Raw genomic sequence first — 19,404 nt, forward strand, 5'->3', positions numbered from 1 at the left:
CTACAAAGGGCTCTAACTAACCAGTTAGCGAGTTAACTGACTATTCTTTGACTAAATCTATTCTTCCAATTCTATCTATATGACTACCAAGCAACAGAGAGATCTAAGTATTTAGGAGCAAGGGCTGACATGGACGCTACAAGGAGTATATGCGGCCCGGGACAAATGTGTCCCTGGGAGACGCATAGTAGCCCTTCTGGTTGGCGATGACACGCACTCCGCCGAGCTGGAAGTCGCAGTTATAGTGCGTGTGGCCGAACGCCCAGGTGGTGACGGCGGAGCTGGTCCAGCAGGGCTGGTCGCGCAGCTCTGTCGCGAAGCCGGAGGTGACGCTGCTGCCGGCGTACTTGGGGTCAACGGCGCGCGGATCGAGGCTGGGGGCATGGTGGGAGAAGATGGCGATGCGGCGGTGCGGCTCTCGCTGCTCGATCTCGCGGACCTGGGCGTTGAGCCAGGCAAGGTCGGCGTCGTGGGCGTGGTTGTGCGTCTTGGTCGTCCAGTCGGTGATCATCTTGAAGTCTGACATGCGAGCCGCGACGGCCTGGTCCTGCTCGGGCAGGATATGCGAGTACAAGGTGCACCCAAGCACCGTCAGCGAGTCCGAGACATCAAAGCGGGTTTGTGAGAGGAAGACGAAGCGGCCAGTCGACGTCGACGGTGGGCAGGGCGACGAGTGAGAGGAGAGCCGGTCCTGGAAGGCCATGACCTTGCGGCGGGCAGCATCCATGGTGTAGGACTGCGGCTCATGGTTGCCGAACAGCAGGAAGACGATCTCGAAGCGAGAGAGCAGCTCCTCGATGAAGGGGAAGAACTGGTCGTGCTCGAGGTGGCCGATGTCACCCAGCAGGGCGAGATACGGCGCGGTCCGCTCGATGACAAAGTCGTACGCCGGGTGTGTCTCTAGATGGAGGTCGGATATGATCTGGAAGTCCATCTCCGCCGAGTGTCCGCCCGTCTAACTATTTCTGATATGGCACGATGGGAGCACTAATATCTAGTTACCTGGTGGTTTTGCTGGCTCGACATAAGTTACTCTTTTTTTTTGTCACCTTTGGTAACTACGAAGTACTAGTTATCTAACTAACTACATGAAACGGCCATCGTCGGCGGTTGTCTGATATGCTACGGTGGCTTCAACGCACAAATACTAATAGCCATATCTTTCATCTTGATGTTGAGGTAACGTTCAGATTGCCAAAAGTTGCTTGTTCAGGCCAATTCTTCCCCAGCATTCGAATTGATACCAGAGAGATGTAACTATATTATCCGTACCTTAGGTGGCTTTGATATCTCGGCCCTGGAGGCGGGTCCGCAGCATCTTCCGCCAGCCAGCCCAAGCCCTCTGCTCTTATGTACGCGAGAGCATATCCTATGACACCATTGGCTATGGCCATTGCCTGTCCCTGCGTGGCTAGCATCTTAAGAACATGTTAGCTCCCACCGACGAGAACCGTCTAGAATACACAAGCCCTAGAATGAAGAGCTATATCTCTGCAACTCTGTAGGACAGGCTAACTAGCGCCAGATCGACGTCCTCAAAAGGTGTAACTTGCACGATGTCAAGTAGTGGAAGGCCGACATGGAAGCCAGATGCCGTGGTGAAGACGGCTGCCAACACTTCGCAAGAACGTAACATAGGCCTATCCCGCGGCCTCTAACCCCTAAGCCAGGTCTATCAGGGCATCACCAAAGCATAGCCATAGTACCTTGCTTCCCTCCAGCCCACCTGGCTTGGACTATCCATTAGTTATCAAGTATCAAGATCTATATTCATCGCGCAGCGTCTTCTCGTAAGCCTTTGACTCACTACTCGAGTTAACTAACTAAGTTACCGAGGTTACCAATCTAGTGGATCCATGAGGTCCAGGGCTACAGGGGCATCACGTGAACGTGACTGATGGATGGAAGGGCGCCGTCTTAGTCAGCAAAGGAGGCTCTTTTTGTTTTTTCGCGTGACTTTTCTTTGCGGAAGCCAAAAAGGGGAACCAACACCGCGCAGGAGTGGAAGAGAGACGAAGCAGAAAGCAAAGCGAACAGCAGCGACAGCGACAGCGACAGCGACAGAGAGAGAGACAGAGAGAGAGACAGTAACGGCGGACTGGCTGCCGGAGTGCCAGAGCGGTCGTTAGAGACACTAAAGGCGAAAGGGGGGAGAGCGAGAGCGAGACGGACGGAGAGAGTGGCGTCTCCCCACAAACGCCGTGTCATGACTCTGGGGTAAACGACAGCCCCAACGGCCACCTCGGAAGCGCCTGGGTGGTTATCCAGGACGGCGACGGCGGCAGAGGAAGAGTCGACGATGACGCCTGACCCGATGACCGGCCAGCAGAGCGAGCAGGATGGCCACGATGACCCCGGTCGACGCGGCGACGGACGGCCTAAGGCGCTACGACGACCGGACGACCGACTAGGAGAACGAGGACAGGAAGAGGAACGGGAACACGAACATGAACAAGAACAAGATCAGGAACAAAGACAAGAGCAGCCGTTTCTGATGCTGTCGCCGACTCTGCATGCTCCTGCAAACGGACTGGGTCCCAGAGGCCACGCCCACGTTCGATCTCGGTCCCTGGCGGCTCCGTCAAGTGCGCCGGTCATGGCCAGGGCTCACTCGTCCCCAGGGCTCGACTCTCGTGGCAGATACGTCTTCCCACAGAGCGGCCCTGGCAAACCGTCTGCGGTCGGCGTCACTCCCCATGAGCTCCCTTTGCGTCGTCCCAGTCCGTTACGGACCTCCTTCGACAGTGTCGGGAGCGGCAGCCAGCCACTCCCGAGCAGCCATAGCATCGCCATTTCAGAGCCCATCCTGGAGCAGCCAGAGCTCCAGGCTTCGCCAGTTTCATACACCAGCCATCCTAGCCAGTCCGCGGCCAGCTATACCGCCTATGGCTCTAGTGGTAGCCGACCCGGGAGTGGACGTTCGGTCTCTCCGTCGTGGTCTCCTGCTCTTCACAACACCCTCCCCCGTGTATCCAGGCGCCGACCCTCTTCCCCTTTACTCACCCACGTCCCCGGACAGACATCCAATGGCTACACATCTAATGGCCATATGTCAAATGGTGGGATACTTGGATCCTCTGCAACGACTGCTTCGACGCCTTCATCGGCCTCGTCTCCTTCCCGTCCATCCCCGCTTATCCTGCCCGCCAAATTCAACGAGCCGTATCCGGCGTACTCCCTCTCCCTGGCTTCCTCCATGCCTTCTACCCCAACCAGCATCCGCTCTCGCTCCCCCAGCATATCCTCTCTCGAGACCATCCCTGACATTCCCGACGCCGAAGCCGCTGCTATCGAAGCCGACCAGATCGCCAGGCTGAAAGCTGCCGCTGATAAGGCAGATGCTGCTGTCGAGGCAGGCGGATTCCCCCATGATCTCAAGAGACGCAGTGCCGTCGACATATCTTCTCCTTCTCCCGGATCGCGTTTTGGATCCGGCTGGGCTGACAAGCGCAAGCGATGGAGTGTCTGCGGTGCTGAAGGCAGACAGGATCTTGACCTTGAGACTATATGGGAGGACTAGGGCGCTATCAGTGCGTTCGTCCTTGGGTTCACCCTATTCCCCCTCCCTTTCACGCGTCTTATGTTTTGTTTCCTAAATTTTCTCCTGCGTTATGGCCCTGTTTTTGCCCTTTTCTTCTTCTTTTTTTATTTCATTTCCTGGCGTATCTCCTCTGCCTTTTGGGATTTGTTTGCTTCTCTGGCGTTTTCCGTGTCCCTTGTATGCGTTGGCTGGTGCATGAGTCGGTCGTGAGTGAAGTAAAAATTTGATACCCACGCCTGCCTGGAATCTCTCTTGTCAGTCATCATACGCTCTTACGATCTCCCTCCCTACCTGATGTCTCAGAGTACCACATGAACCGATGCCCGCTGCTACTTTTTCCTTCTCTTATCTTTTCGTTCATCAGGTGCACTCGGAGATGACTAGTCACGGTTATTATATGTACATTAGTTGCAGGCCTTCTATAAGCGTTGTTCGAATGCAATCAAATATAACGATATACCAAAAAAAAAAAAGTCTAGCTTCAAGATGTTTCGGAGAGAATGCTGCTACATGCTACATATTCTCCTGGCGACTTCCTCCCCGCTCCAGTAGGCTCCAGCAGCAGTCCCAAGTCCAACTATCGGTGCGGTATGTTCCCCGGCAAACCATATACCCCTGTCAATTCCCATGCCTTCCCGCATAGCCTCGATGTCACCCAGGCCATCGGTCAGACCCGTCTGGAAGTTAGAGTAGCTCCCATTTCCCGCAAGGGGATCCGTCTGCCACTCTGTAGCCAGGAAACCAGTAGGTTTACATGACGGGTTCTGGTCGTCGTATCCTGGGAGTCGAGAGATATACGGCAGTAAAAAGGAGTGCAGGATGCTGTAATACTCCTTTGAGTCAGCTGGGTGGCCAGATATGCTGGACACTATATGCTCCGCACAGGTGCCGTATGTGTAGAAGAGCAAGGTAGGATGAGCACAGCTCCCCGGAAGATCAGCCAGAGAGAGGCACTCCTGGTTCCAGTAGGGAGTACTGGGGTGCTCGACATAGCTAGGCGAGAAAAACTGGAACGTTGGGTTGATACTGTTGGACGCAGCTGGCTCTTGCCGCCAGAATGCAGCCGGGAAGTTCACATATATCTTCTCCAGACGGCCATAGGAGATATGGTCGATTGCCTCAGAGAGACGCTGTGGCATGGCAGGGCTGAATGCCTGTTTGTTCTGCTTCAGCCATCCGAGGGGAAACGTAGCAACGACTTCATCGAAATGATACTCCTTGCCGGCCGACGTGCGGACAAGTACCCGGCTGTCCGTCCCTGCGGAACGAGTCTTGCCTTCAAGTGTAACGATTGTCTCGTTGAAACGTATCTCTGCTCCCTCCAGAGCCGGCCGAGCAACGTGCTGGAGAATTTTCTTGTATGTCGACGCAACGAACAAGTTGGCTGTCACAAAAGAGGCAAAGAGTCAGTCTCCGGGTGTGTAGAATGTATCATCCTCGTCATCATTGGGCCATCATCACGGTGTTTAGACATACTCCCTTCAAGGCACTCCTCGAGGAGGAAGAACTTCAAGCTCTGTCTCTCGATGGGCGAGCCGATGTACGCCCCCCACATCTTTGCCGACTCCAGACAGGCGTCCTTCTCTGCCTGGCTGAACCCGGACTGCGCGAGCTCGTCCCTAAAGAAGTCGAGCAGACTCTTGCTGGCCGGAATGTTCGCGCAATCCTTCTGACTGAGGGTGAAAGCCCGGTCGATGGTCGTCCATATAAAGTCGGCCACTTTGGCACTCTGGGCCGGGTCTAGCAGCCTGCCATCTGTATCGAAGGTCGTCTGCAGCCCTTCCCATGAGTCTGTCACCGTGCCAGAGCGCTCGCTGATCTCGACGAGGGGGTTGTTTCTCGTGCCATGGATCCAGTTGGGGCCGCTGTCCGCCGTGCCTTGTTAGCAATAATGGTTACCCGCAGCCCGTCGCGGTCATCGGGCCCAAGAGGAAGCAGAGCAGGGTCAAACCAACAGATCGACGGAGACACTCCCGAGGCTACTTTGGCAGACCTATAGCAGTTATGCGACCCCATCAGATCACGAATCAAGAGCTGTTGATTGCCAATTTGCTCGGCTGGTGGGCTGGGTTGGCTAGGAAATGCTTACCCGGCCGCCGATTCGATCTCTGGCCTCGAGCATGGTGACTCTTATCCCGCGCTGCAGCAGGACATCTGCGCATCTGAGCCCCGCGAGGCCGCAGCCAATAATGCCGACATGCAGAGGGTTCCCCATGGGCTGTATCTGTACAAGCGGCAGAGGCGAGAGGTACTTGTCGAGCGAGTAGTCTGGTATCGAGCTGAGATAGGGATAAATTGGATCAAACCATTTGCTCGCTGGCGCTAGGCAATTCGTATTGCACTCCATGGCAAGGCCTTAACGAGTGACCACTTCCCGACAATAATATAGAAAGAAGCTGGCTCAGCCGGTGAGACTGGGAAGAAGCAATGAAGAAGCCATCTTCTATCCTACTTTGACGGGGTCTCATGAGCCTTTTGGGTCTTCTTCAGCTATTTCCTCTCGGCTTCTGGACGACCTTGGATCTCGCAGGCGACAGACCAGGATCTTTGCTAACTTAGCGAGATAACAAGTTACTTTGGCCACTTGCACGGCCAATCAGACAGGCAGAGCCGTACACAAGAGATCAGCGACAGCTATCAGAGCTCCGATTAGTTAACTAGTTACTAACCCCCGGTGTCAGGGGCGTTCAAGGGGGGATTAACGAAATAACTTACAACCTAAGGATGATTTGCCGCGAATGCTCAAGTTTGATAGACAACTCAGCAGGGAGAGGAGATAACTAGTTATCTTGAAAATATACGGAGTAGTTGAATGCTTTCAGGCGACTGACTCCGATAAGCAGTTACCTTGTCCATCAATAATAGCTTTATGCATCCTGTTTTCCGCTAGTCTTATCTGCTACGAGTATTGTATCGATGGCAATACCCGATCATCTCGGTGTCTGCATTGTTCCCGTACCAGTACGGAGTATATAAGCATGAATTGTATGATGGCGTTTGTCCGTCCTCCATAACTGATTAACTATAATGGATTGACTAAGGGCTGTATACCATGGCACGTACGGCCGTGAGCTGAAAGAGCACAGAGATGGACTCCCATGACCGCAGATGGACCTTGGGAGGACGTAGGAGGTCTTTGTAAGTCTCTAGTTAAAAAGAGCAAGCCGGCCTGACTCCTCGCTGAAATGAATAAATAAAATAAAAAGAAAAGAAAAGCCGAGAGCCAGTATGCTCAAACAAGCTTGGAAGCAGGTGGCCGTCCTCCCACCAGGCCGCCATCACCCAATATCTGATATGCTCCGAGGATATAAAAAATGGTAAAAAAAATATTGAAAGATAACGTGATGATGAGGGAGGCCGACTGCTATCCTATCATTATCCTTCTCGTCCCGCCTATTTACTGCCGTTCGCGATGCTGGCTAGCAGCATGGAGAGTGGATAATTCATCTAAATGAAAGAAAGAAAGGAAAGGAAACAATCTAGACGTACGGCTCGAGTTAGCTAGTCCGCTATACTTCATTATTGAATGAGAACTGGTTAATGGAGGTGAGAACCACCGTGGTTGTTGCGGAATGGCCGGTGGATGGGGTAGAAGGACTGTAACTCGTCGGCGGACAAATGGTGTGCCTATATTACTGTAGAGAGCCACATTTAACGTTAGATATTCTTGAACAATGGTAGTACGCTGACCTTCGAAGCAGGTGGAAACGGGTTATTATTTTGGCTTGTCACAAGACACACCCACCAGTGGAGCATCACGCCAGGAACAAACTTCCTTTCTGTCTTGTCGTTTTCCTTTCGTGTTTTGTACCCTCTATTTTCGCTGATTGTTGTGTTTTATTATCGCTTCTGCGCTGGAAGTCAGGAGGAGACAGAGCCCAAGCGACTGCTGCTTTCAAGGCAGGCTGAAAATGCAGGCTGTCACCACATCGTGTTCCATTTAATTAACTGCAAGCAGAGGTTAGCATACTTTCTCCCACACATCCATGTCAGAGACCGGCTGCGAGTTGTCTGTGGTTAGATATAGCTCGAGTCGCGGTTCGCCCTGAGTGCATGATGTGTGTGCGTGTGTGCGCGTGTGCTTGTGGCTAGTGTCAGAATATTATGTGGTGTGTGTTGTTGATTGATTTTTTGTTGATTTTTGGTTGTCTTTGTGGAGAGAAGGGTATGTTTGGGACTGAAAACTTGCGGATAGTTCGACTGGTCATGTCCAGTTCGTTCACCTCCCTTCCCCAACGCCGATACGCGCCGCCTGTGAGGAAATGTCAAAATAAGGGACACCAGGCCCTTTGCTATATTTGAACACCCCTCACGCGAAAGCGTGCGCGAAAAAAAGTGTTGTGGGCAGGAAATTTATCATTTATACTGCTCGTACTGTACGTCCAATAGAGGACCGAGCATATCGAAAAAGTCCTGCCCACCGGACCAACCAAGTTGATTGGGGCCCAACCCGGCAAAGTTGATCAACGGATCGTTCTGGACTTGATCAATCAAACCCGATGCCGGATTCATGGCATAATAAGCAGGCGTGCCCGCTGCTGTAGCAGATGTAGAGCCAGCCTGGCAATTGTCATACTCTGGGTCAGCGATAGAGTGGTCCCCCAGTCCCATTCGACCCATGGACAATTCATGATAGGAGCCAGGGCCACACACCATCATCTGATTGTTTGTATCACCTTCAAAAGATTGAGCATATTGACGATGGGAAGCCAGAGTATTGGGAATAATACTTCCGCTTGGTTGTTCACTTGCCGTCATTTGCACTACTCTGTTCCGCAAACTTGCGGCCAGAGCATGCAGCAACTCTCCAAATCGGTTGCTCAAGTGAACATCATCCACCACACATGTACATAGCGCATCCGCTGTGCGTTCAACGAGGCTTAATGACCCTGACGTCTCAAAGTCTTTGGCGCCAAGAGACGTGGCCTAACGACAACATACAGTTTAGAGAGGGGTACACAACACTACTTCACATGGAGCCAACCAACCTTTAAACAAAACATAGCACCGGCAAGAATTCTCGAGTAGGTTCGAATTGGAACATGCTTCAGATGGTTATCCGGAAGCAGATCCTCGACAACCGTCTGGAGTATCGATTTTGCTGATGCGATTACTTCCATAAAGTATTCCCTGTTGCCCTCAAAGGGTTCGAGCAAGCTAGCTTCCGGCATAGTGCCGCCTTCATGCATGACGTGATAGTAATTTTCGATGACAGCCTGCAGGGCAACGCTATGGATATATACCCGTACGTATCCGAATTCAATTGTCAAGATGGATCTCATTTGCCTTGACACTGCGTCGAGGGGATAACGAGGGCCCCATTAGCTCTGTATTTCAGTTAGACACCCGAGTTTTGAGACGGAAGACTTACACTTGGCACGATCAAACTCTTTCTGCCATTCGCGGAGGAGTGGATTAAGGACACGAAGGACAGCTAAATATTCGCCAGTCTTGACGATCTCCCGAGTCCTCTCGCGTGACGGAAACAACAGCTCATTGCCCCTTTTCATTAATGAAGCGACGCCCACCCAACAGCGAATTGTGTCACCATGTTTTATACTGGTATCGTGATGTGACACTGAGACAGACGTCAAGTTTTTCCATCCTAGAGGACATATCAGTCGCTTTGTTTCCGGATGGGGTCAAAAGAACGAATTAGGATTAAAGGGGAAAAAAAAAAAATTCCTACCAAGTCGGCCTGAAGTCTGTGTAAGATAGACCCAGAGTAAATGTTGGACAAGGTATGCTCGCTGGCTGGATGAAGGATTACTCCAGATGTCTCTCCGGGACTCACGAGCTCCTATAGTGGTGTTGTCGTATTCGTCAAATATGCCCAGCTCAACAGCCAAAGCAAGAGCATTCCCGAGCATGGACCAACACATCCGATCGGATCTCCAGACGGGTTCCAGCCAGTCGATACGTATTCTGCCGCCTATACCAGCTGTGCTTGCAATTGTTCTTCGAACATCATCTTTCACGACGATGCTGTCCCCATCATCTCCAGCCGGCACATGTAAAGACCGTGGATGCCACTCGGACAGCAAAAGCAGGGCTTCACAGCTACCAAGTGTCCTGAGGCTACCAAAGTTTGAGCCAGCTAGGGGATATTCGTGCGTAGAAAGGTTTGAAGCCTCTGGAGGGGCATCGTGATTGTGCGTGCCACCGGTGAACTGCTCTTGGCCAAAGATCATGCGGGAGATCATCCCTTGGAGATGTTGCCAGAGTCGTTCATGAACCATGTAAGATCTAGAGATTGACCCGGGTCCTGATAATTTCATGTATCGCGAGGCTAGCATGAGGATTGTCATGGCGAGAATGGGCTCCTCTTCGAGCAGTTCGGCATGCATAGAGGGATCCTGGAAGGAGGAGGAAGCGATTGGAGTAAATGGAGCAAGGTATGTATGAAAGTAATTTACGAGATCAAAGGCTTCTTCGGCGGTGATCAGGCCGGTGCGGACGAAACGCAGGTTTGACCAAGGATGGAAGTCGGGAGTGTTATCATGAAGGCTCGGGGCGGCAGATGGTCTGAGCTCGCGGGTGGGTGTCGGGCCCAGCCTTTGGGAGGCAGCTCCAGCGGTATGATTGTTGTGATGGTGATGGTCCGGCCTGGAGACCCGCTCACTATGTCTACCGGCTTCGAAGAGTAAATTCAACGCATCGTGTGAAGTGTAGGCGGCGTCTCTAAGTAGCTTTTCGGCCGTTTTATCGCCGCGGGTGGAGGGACGCGGGGTATCGTGTGCAAGGACATGTTGGAGGGAATGTTCGCGTTTGATGGCTGGAGGGACAGCAATGGGGCTGACCGAACTTTCACCAGCCTGCGTGACGAGCCCTGGGAGCGACGCTGGGGTGCCTGCAATGGCTATTGTTGACTCCTCCCATGGCCGGGTAGGGGTAATGCCTGCGGTAGTAGAAGTTGTAGTGATGCCGGGGGTGGCGGCCACCGAAGTGCCGGCAATGGAATCACCGGGGCCAGAGGGTGCAGGAGTGGGAGTGGGAGCAGTCTTCTTGCGCCCTCGCGTAGCAGAGAAGTGACATATCTTGCGTTCCCGCCGACACCTACCGCAGGGGCCTTGGTGTGGTTGATCGACGGAACCTAGGTCGCAACGCACCCTCCGCTCTCGACACGGAATACAGGCCTGGTCAAAGAGTCAGATACGGTTATTTTATTTTATTTTATTTTTATTCTGTTTGGCGTCGAATGCAGACAGAGGGAATGTGTATCAATCACGGGGGTGTACCTGGTATGCTCGCTTGTGGACTTTTCCGGTGGGAGCAGCGGTGGACATGGCAGAACTCCCGCCCACAGTATCATGGGCGGGCTTTTTGGGCGGGCCGTACGGTTAAGGGAGGGCTGTCCCAAGCAACAGGCAGAGCGTATCCTGACGCTGGCGAAGGCTAAGAGAGATAAGCCACGAGCGAATGCGATGGAAGAATGCAGAAGAGCGACGAATGAAGCCGTTGAGGTCGACCGATATGAAAGCGATAAAGGCGTTTGTCGTTTTTGCTTCCGCTTCCTCGCTCTTTTGGGCGGAAAAGCGCGCCAAGGCCGACGTTCCCAGTCCAGCAGTGGTCAGGTGATGCGTATTAAGCACGACTCTTACATAAGCTGGCTGTCGACTAGTTATATACAGTACTTATGTATGTAGAGTAGGGACCTCTGGAGCCCCCGGATGGGTCAGAAAGGAAAAGAAAAGAGCTAGGGCGACAGCGGCGATGAGGATGGCGCTGGGGTAGTTCGGTGAATGTAGCAGATACAAGGCTTTGTGAGGGTGACGAAGGGGCAGGCGAGGTAGCGAGGACACCGGTATTCCATTGCGTTGCAGATATAAGCATGGGATGCAGGGGATATTGGGGGGGAGGGGGGGAGGCCTTTTTTCCCCTTTGGATCTCTCAAACCCGAGAAGCGAACAAGCGAACTAAACAGACTAAAAAAACGAAGAATGAAGGTCGGCTGATGCTTGTTAGGCCAGAGGATGCCGTTGACTGGTGACTGGCTGCTGCGATGGGGAACTTCGGAGCTTACGGAGAACGGAGAATACGGGAAGAATATGGAGACAGTTGCATATACGAGGAATCTAGGTCAGATACACGCAACTCTACGGAGTATAAACAGGAATGAAAACAGGGCACAGGGCCGCATATGAGGATCATGATAGGTGTCGAATTTTGCATGCATGGGTGCATAATTAGAAGCCTTGGATGGGGACGCCAATCCCCCTCTCACTGGCGAGGCACAGAAGCTCCCTCCCAACCGCGAGATCCATGATCCCCATGCCGACACACTTGAAAACAACGTTCGAGGAGGATGAAGAAGCAAAGAGGGAGGAGGCAGGGGAGAGCTCGCCAATCTCGGTAAGCTGCTCAGGCCGCACCCCTGCAGTGATCAGTTCGCCTGCCTCAGCGAGACAGGCTTGCCTGGAGTCAACGAGGAGCGTCTGGCCCGAGAGCAACGTGTCCGTGTCAACTTCATGCATGTGCGGGCGGAACGAGCCTATCATGGAGACGAACCGTCTCTTCCTCTCCTGAGAGTCCTCTCCTTCGCCGCCGGCGTGCTGACGAAGGAGATAAGAGTAAGGGAAGAGCGGCTCGGTGGATGGAGTACAGCAGAAAATGGCATCGGCTTCTGAGACGGCAGCACGTAGCCGGCCCTCGTACTTTGCTTCTTCTTCTTCTTCTTCTTCCCGGGAGATATAGACAAAAGAAACGTCTGAACGGGCAGCAGCAACGTCTCCCAGACTGGCTCGCAGCCTGTCGAGCCCCCCACGGCCTCTGTTGACAACGGTGACGGAGGCAATGCTGGGAGCAAGCAGCAGTCCCAGACGGATATGCCACTCCGCCTGCTTGCCGGCGCCAAAAACGAGCAGCCTATTTCCCCGCCCGTCCTGACCTTGGGTCTGGGGCAGCTGGAAAAGATGAAACGGGATCATGGAAGCGAGTGCAGTGCGAAACGCGGTGATCATCTCGGCGTTGAGGATGCCCTCCAGCTGCCCGCTCTTGGGGGAGAACAGGGCGATGGCTCCTGCGGGGGGTCCTCCGGCGCCAGGCAGAGTGACCACTTTGATGCCCGTCGTTGTCGTCGTGTCAGACGCTGGCATGAACAGCGTCGTGCTGCCATCTGCCGTCCGTATCGACTCCCGCATTGGCTGGTGGACGCTTCCGGCCTCGCTGCCACCACTGGCCGCCGCGTTGCTGGCCGAGTATGCTGCCAGACTGCGCCAGAGTGCCTGCAGCAGACGGTGACACTCCTCCAGCGTCAGCTGCTGCAGCATCGGCGCCACGTCTGACTCTCGTAGAACCAGCATCGTCCTTAGCTGGTCACTTTGTATCCTCACTTTTCCGGCCCAAGTCTTCTCCTACCGTAAAAACAGCGCTTCGTTGAACGGAAACTTCTGTTGGATGTCTGTCCTCCGTAGTTTACTCCGTAATCATAATAATAATAATAATAACGACATCTACTTATATCATCCATCGCTATTATTATGTATTTATTTTATTCCTTCCTTAGGTAATTAACTTCCTCGGAACTCTGCTGAGTCAGCTTCAACAGCTTCCGCTCCACTTCCGACTTTTCCTCCCAAGTCCCGCGGCCTTCCGACGTTAGCAGCGGCTTTCCTGCCCCGACCCAAGAAAACGAACCTGAAAAGAAGCAAAAAGAAGGTTCTTGGCGTCGCCGCCTCGTTCGCAGGCCAGATTGGAAGCAAAAGCATTGGAGCCCGAGAGGCAGAGCTTTTTCTCCTGTCCTGCCCTGGTGTCTTCTCTCTCTCCATCTCACAGCTTTCCTGTTACCTCGCCTCTATCTGTCCCAAGCCAGCTTCAAACAACCTCTCATACAGGATACAGGAGACGTCAAACGAGGAACAAAGAGCTAAGCTGCCTTCTGACCATGTCTTCATCGCTGCTCTCCCGCTCGGCTCGTCTGGGCCTGGCCCGTCAGCCGTTGGCCGGCAACGCCATCCGATACAGAGCTCTGTCCAGCTTCAGGGCACCCACCATCGCCAACGAACCCAATGTAAGAACCCAATTGATCTGGGGGATGTGAGCTTGTTTTTGTGTGAGCTGATGAAGCTGACCCAATGGACGCTGATTATTAGCATCACTACGCCCGAGGTTCGGAGCAGAGACGGGGGCTGCAGGCAGCCCTGGAGTCGCTCAAGGCCTCTCTCCCCGTCCAGGTTCCCTACCACTTCAAAGATGTAAGTGAAACGCTCTTTAACGCTGGAAACGGTCACCTGGGCTAACAACTGGATGGACAGTCCTCTTCTGCCACCGCCGATGTCCAGCGCAACCCCTCCGCCCACGCTGAAACTGTCGCCAAATACTTCAATGCCACTGAGGCGGACGTCTCGCGCATGATCGAGGATGCACTCAAGGCCAAACCAGCTTGGGAGAGCCTTCCCTTCGCTGACCGAGCTTCCGTCTTCCTCAAGGCCGCTGACCTGGTGGCGGGGAAATACCGCTACGAGATCATGGCAGCCACCATGTTGGGCCAGGGCAAGAATGCATGGCAAGCCGAGATCGACGCCGCTGCAGAGTTGGCCGACTTCCTCCGTTTCAACGTACAGTATGCCGAGGAGCTGTATGCTCAGCAGCCAGAGCACCATGCACCAGGTGTGTGGAACCGAAGCGAGTACCGCCCCCTCGAAGGGTTTGTCTATGCAATTTCACCCTTCAACTTCACTGCCATCGGAGGTAACCTGGCTGGAGCACCTGCACTGATGGGCAATGTTGTCCTATGGAAGCCCAGCCCGCATGCCGTCTACGCCAATTATCTGACGCATAAGATCCTGCTCGAGGCCGGTCTGCCCAAGGATGTGATCCAGTTTGTGCCCGGAGATGCCCAGATGGTAACCAAGGTCGCTCTTGCCCACCGCGACTTTGCCGGCCTACACTACACCGGTAGTACTGCTGTCTTCCGCGAGCTATATGGTAAAATTGGCCAGGGAATCGCTGCAGGCACCTACCGCAGCTACCCTCGCGTCGTGGGTGAGACCGGCGGCAAGAACTTCCACCTTATCCATAGCTCTGCCGATATCCATAGTGCCGCTATCAACACCGTCCGGGGCGCGTTTGAGTTCCAGGGACAAAAGTGTAGTGCCACCTCTCGCGTCTATGTGCCGCAGAGCCGCTGGACTGAATTCCGGGACATCCTGGTCCGCGAGACTGAGAAGCTGAAGATGGGCCCACCAGAGGAGTTTGCTAACTTCATTGGCCCCGTTATCCACGAGGCTTCTTTTGACAAGCTGGCCGGCGTCATCGATGCGGCTAAACAGGACTCCGGCGTTAAGCTGCTGGCTGGCGGCAACCACGACAAGAAGCAGGGATATTATGTGCAGCCAACCGTGCTGCAGGTCAGCGACGCCGAGCACGAGCTGATGAAGAAAGAGTTCTTTGGCCCCGTGCTGGCCGTGTACGTCTACGATGACGCTGCTGGCGAGAGCGCGTTTAGAGAGATGTGCAGCCTGATCGACCGAACGACTGATTACGGACTGACAGGCGCGGTGTTTGCACAGGACCGCAACGTACTCCGATTGGCTGAAGACGCGCTGCGCCACTCGGCCGGTAACTTCTATCTCAACGTCAAGAGCACCGGCGCCGTGGTCGGGCAACAGGCCTTTGGCGGCGCCCGGGCGAGCGGCACCAACGACAAGGCCGGCAGCGCCAACCTGCTCACCCGCTTCGTCAACATCCGCTCCATCAAGGAAGACTTCCTCGGCTGTTCAGAGGTCGAGTATCCCAGCAACAAATAAGTAGACTCCTTTCCCTCTCGTCACTCTCGTCACTCTCGACACTCCCGTTGCTCTCATTGCTCTCTATCATTTTGCTTGCCCGACATCGGCCAGCCCTGCCAAGGCGGTCCAGGCCTCAATAAAAATACCCAAAATAAGCAGGAACGAGAAAAAAACTCTGCCCTACCCCGTGACCTGTCCCGTGACCCCTGCCGAGGATCCGCTTCCGTGACAGTTAGGGCTTGAACCCTGCCCCCTTTCCCTCCTGTTTTTAGCTCTCCAGGCGTTTTTTGTCCTTTCTTTTTTTATTCCCCCATTGGCTGGATCAGTCAGCTTCACTGTCCCAAGCTCCCTGTCTAACCATGTATGTACTAGTATGGGCCGATTACAGCTAGATCAAAAGGTTAAAAGCTTACTGGAACTTTCTTATCTCAATTAAACTACGAAAGTTACGCAAAGCCGAACAACTTGATAGTGCCGATATTATTAATAATAGAGATAAGACGTGGGAGCAGATCTTGCATGCCGAGATCCGTGCGACGCTTATTTTCATCTGTCGCCCTATCGGCCGTCTGCCACGCACACAAGGGAGAGCTGCATCAGCAAACAAAAAAGTAAAACCAAAAAAAAAAAAGAAAGGAAGAAAGAAAACAAAAGCAAGGAGGGGGAGGGCGAAATAAATAATAAATATAATACGGAGTAATAGTCCAGGCCTCGCGCAGGGCCAAGCGTAGGCTAGAGGGCTTGGTTGTGTCCTTTGTGTCTTGCTTTTCTCCCCCGCGAATCTGCCTAGTTCCCTTCCAGGTGCCAACGTGGCCGTCTCTCGGTGTTATCTCGCCCTTGACTAGGAGGGCCCAGCCAGCCACTCTTGGATAGATAGTCCACTCGCATTATTATGATTTTCATTATTCATGCTTAGACACGCTTCTCGCCTCGATGTCCCTTACTAAGTAGCTAGCTCCTACTTAGCTATGGAGTACGGAGTATATGCACGGAGTTCCGGAGAAGCCTGCTTGCTTACCCACGACTGTTTCTTATCCACCAGCACTTGTCACCTGGATAGCTCAAGTTTTTCCTTCTCGCTTTCCCGCTCCTTCGCGTTCGTTTCCCTCCCCTCGGCACTGCCGGAGTAGCAAACGCACTCCCGGTGACCTCACGGAGAAAGACACAAGAGAGTGAGGAGTACAGAGGAGTGACTAAAAGTTGAATGACCATCGAGTCGGTCGGTCCTTGGCTGTGTGATGCTCCCGTCACATTATTGACTGGCCTTATTGTTGAGGTGTGCCGTTTGAATATTTCATTCCCTCCTCCGTCCATTCAGGAGTCATGTTGCAGAAGACCTGGCGTTCCGGCCAAGAGATAAGCTTGAACAGCAGCAGCGGGCCCTACAAGGTAACATAGCAGGAAACTCGCAGAAGCAACTCCAGAGAAACGCAATTGGATTTTTTTTTTTTTAAGTACTCCGTAATCAGGGAACCGAAAAAAAAAAAAAAAAAAAAAAAAAAAAAGAGTAAAGTTGGCGCCAAAAAGGGGAAAGATGGAGAAGAAAAAACAAAAAGCTAAGAGGAAGGAGGCGAAGTTGGGTCATGTGAGGGCGGAAGTGCCAGGAAAGGCCCGGAAACGGTCGCTTAGTGACTCTCGGAAGACGACATTCTTCTATCTCGTTCCGCCGATAGCAGCAGCTTCGCCCTTTCGCCCTTTTCCTTCGTTTCCTCCGTCTCGCCGTCACACTCTACCTCCTCCGTCCCGCCTGGACAGGCACACCGTCAAGTCACACTTATATATTTCCTCCCTCCCTCCCCTTCTCCTCCTCCTCCTCCTTCTCTTCTCTCTTCCTCAGACCAAACCAGCTCATTACCAGAAGAGACAGCCACACTGCAGATAACCTCCACATAGTGAAATGGCCTCTCGTGTACCATCCTACATTCGCACCACCGCCAAAGCAGCGTCTGCCATCAGACGTGTTCCCATCACCAACACCGCTCAGAATGCTTCCTCTTTGAAGCTCCGGCCCATCCACATCCCCACGGACAATCAGGGGTCTCTGGGGCCTCGTCCAGCATGGGGTGCCGGCGCGGAGGTACCTCAGACTGTCGTTCCAGTAGTTGGCGGTGGTGGTAGTGCTGCTGAGGATGTCGCTGGGCATCAGATACCACAGCAGCAGCCACAAAGAGCCCTCGATAGACTGCCAAACAGGGATCTTCTCCGCAGCATTGCCATCCAGACTGCTATGTCCCGCCCCTTCCTCATGGATATTGCCTCTAGCCTGCTCAAGTCGAACCTCAAAGTTATCACGGGCAATCCGGTCCTGAACTATCTTCTCGACAACATCTTCTATGCCCAGTTCTGTGCCGGCCGTAACGAGGCTGAAGTCAGACAGACCGTCTCAGGGCTCAAGGCCATGGGATACCGCGGTGCCATTCTCTCTTACGCCAAGGAGGTCGACACACACCACAATATCGACCAGACAGGCACCCCGGCCGAGATGGAGGCCCTGCACCGCAAGCAGGTCGCCCAGTGGCTCGATGGCACCCTCAAAACCATCCAGTACTCCAGCTCTGGTGATCTCATTGCTATCAAGTACTCTGGTGCCGGGCAGGGGGCTGTCCAACTCCTCGAGCAGGGGGCAGACATCGACCCTGTCCTTGCCGATGCTCTTGAGCAAATTTGTGTCCAGGCGAAGCAGAACAACGTCAGAGTTTGCGTTGATGCCGAGCACTACTCCCAGAAGAAGAGTATCGATGCCTGGACCATGGACCTCATGCAGAGATACAACACGGATGGTGAGACCGTCATCTACAACACATATCAGATGTGAGTTTCTTCCCTGTCTCTTTTAGCATTTATAGAACCAGGGCTAACCCATGTATAGGTACCTCAAGGATTCTCCAGCTACCCTGGCCATGCACCTGCAGCGAGCCAAGCAAGAAGGATTCACCCTCGGTGTCAAGCTTGTGCGAGGCGCATACATCAACTCCGACCCTCGCCATGTCATCTTCGATACCAAGGAGCAGACCGATAATGCCTTTGATGAAGCCGCTCATATGCTGGCCACCCAGCACATCGAAGACCACTCAGCTCCCAAGATAAGCTTGGTGCTCGCCAGTCACAACAAGGAGAGCACTAACAAGATCCGTGCCTTACGCCAGGACCAGATCCGCCATGGTCTTCCCCTTGCTGACGTCGTCTACTCCCAGCTCATGGGAATGGCCGATGAACTCTCCATGAGCATCACCCAGTCCACCAGCGAGGTTGATGAGGATGCCCAGGTGTACAAGTACGTCGTCTGGGGCTCCACCGAGGAGTGTGTCATGTACCTCCTTCGTCGCGCAGAAGAGAACCGAGATGCCATCGAACGCTCAACTGCCAGTCAGACTGCCCTTTGGAAGGAACTCCGAAGCCGACTTGCCTTCTGATCATCTCGACGACACCATCGTCGCATTTGTCATGTCTCCTTATTTCTTTTGATTTAACTTGATGATGCACTCAGCGCCGTTCGGCCAGTGTAGGACGCGGAAAGCGATCCAGGGGACCATCTGAGCTCCCTTACCTTTTCCCTTTCATTTGTATACTTCGACTTTTGTCTTCGCTTGTCTTTTATGTTTATTCAGCGTTCCGTTTGGCGTTCTGGGTCATTTCTGTGGCGATATATCCTTGTTGCTTCTGGGAGCATGCGAGCATCTGGGTCTTTTCACGACGGCAAAAAAACATGGGAATTGTTTTCATAGTTTATCACCTTCTGCAGCACGATAGACTGAAGGGTTCGCATGTTTTAATAGACGTTTTAAGTCTTAGATTAATCAGAATCATTTCCAAGCTTAACGACCTCTCTTTCAATCGAGTGTTAATTCATATTCGGAATGGATGTTCGATGTATGTTTGACGTTTGACGTTGACCTCTCCGCCCGAGGGAATGATCTCTGGCCCCTCAGTTCTTGGCATAGAAAATAGTTAATCCGGATGTAAACAGTGCAAACATGACGTAAGCATCAGGATCGCCTCAGAAGGAAAAAAAAAAAAAAAAAAGAATAATTAACCAAAGAAAGGCAAAAGACTGTATCCTGATAGTTATTCCATCTGTTTCCGCACAAGACGACGTATCTCGTTGAAAAAGAGGTCAAGATCTACCAAGCGGTG

At 53.1% G+C, this 19,404-nt stretch overlaps 7 protein-coding genes across 7 annotated transcripts; 3 read left to right on the top strand and 4 right to left on the bottom strand.

The window, feature by feature from the left end:
- Nucleotides 1–136: 136 nt before the first annotated feature.
- ARB_02780 (uncharacterized protein) lies at nt 137–934 on the bottom strand (the record flags this gene model as incomplete). Its single annotated transcript, XM_003011002.1, has 1 exon — nt 137–934. One exon carries the CDS (start codon nt 932–934, stop codon nt 137–139), a length of 798 nt encoding a protein of 265 aa, XP_003011048.1.
- Nucleotides 935–2,299: 1,365 nt separating this feature from the next.
- On the top strand, nt 2,300–3,520 carry ARB_02781 (uncharacterized protein; the record flags this gene model as incomplete). Its single annotated transcript, XM_003011003.1, has 1 exon — nt 2,300–3,520. One exon carries the CDS (start codon nt 2,300–2,302, stop codon nt 3,518–3,520), a length of 1,221 nt encoding a protein of 406 aa, XP_003011049.1.
- Nucleotides 3,521–4,047: 527 nt separating this feature from the next.
- Nucleotides 4,048–5,460, bottom strand: ARB_02782 (uncharacterized protein; the record flags this gene model as incomplete). The annotated part of the gene is made up of 3 exons (XM_003011004.1): nt 4,048–4,925; nt 5,018–5,406; nt 5,441–5,460. 3 exons carry the CDS (start codon nt 5,458–5,460, stop codon nt 4,048–4,050), a joined length of 1,287 nt encoding a protein of 428 aa, XP_003011050.1.
- A 2,437-nt stretch (nt 5,461–7,897) lies between these two features.
- Nucleotides 7,898–10,827, bottom strand: ARB_02783 (uncharacterized protein; the record flags this gene model as incomplete). The annotated part of the gene is made up of 6 exons (XM_003011005.1): nt 7,898–8,467; nt 8,530–8,834; nt 8,913–9,146; nt 9,231–10,542; nt 10,602–10,634; nt 10,780–10,827. The coding sequence occupies 6 exons, from the start codon at nt 10,825–10,827 to the stop codon at nt 7,898–7,900; spliced, it is 2,502 nt and encodes an 833-aa protein (XP_003011051.1).
- Nucleotides 10,828–11,727: 900 nt separating this feature from the next.
- On the bottom strand, nt 11,728–12,843 carry ARB_02784 (proline utilization protein PrnX, putative; the record flags this gene model as incomplete). The annotated part of the gene is made up of 1 exon (XM_003011006.1): nt 11,728–12,843. One exon carries the CDS (start codon nt 12,841–12,843, stop codon nt 11,728–11,730), a length of 1,116 nt encoding a protein of 371 aa, XP_003011052.1.
- A 177-nt stretch (nt 12,844–13,020) lies between these two features.
- ARB_02785 (uncharacterized protein) lies at nt 13,021–15,288 on the top strand (the record flags this gene model as incomplete). The annotated part of the gene is made up of 4 exons (XM_003011007.1): nt 13,021–13,046; nt 13,186–13,576; nt 13,675–13,734; nt 13,795–15,288. 4 exons carry the CDS (start codon nt 13,021–13,023, stop codon nt 15,286–15,288), a joined length of 1,971 nt encoding a protein of 656 aa, XP_003011053.1.
- Nucleotides 15,289–17,167: 1,879 nt separating this feature from the next.
- ARB_02786 (proline oxidase Put1, putative) lies at nt 17,168–18,683 on the top strand (the record flags this gene model as incomplete). Its single annotated transcript, XM_003011008.1, has 2 exons — nt 17,168–18,081; nt 18,140–18,683. The coding sequence occupies 2 exons, from the start codon at nt 17,168–17,170 to the stop codon at nt 18,681–18,683; spliced, it is 1,458 nt and encodes a 485-aa protein (XP_003011054.1).
- Between the last annotated feature and the right edge of the window lie 721 nt (nt 18,684–19,404).

This window comes from Trichophyton benhamiae, assembly GCF_000151125.1.
Source record: "Trichophyton benhamiae CBS 112371 chromosome Unknown contig01206.0, whole genome shotgun sequence".
Classification (NCBI taxonomy): domain Eukaryota; kingdom Fungi; phylum Ascomycota; class Eurotiomycetes; order Onygenales; family Arthrodermataceae; genus Trichophyton; species Trichophyton benhamiae.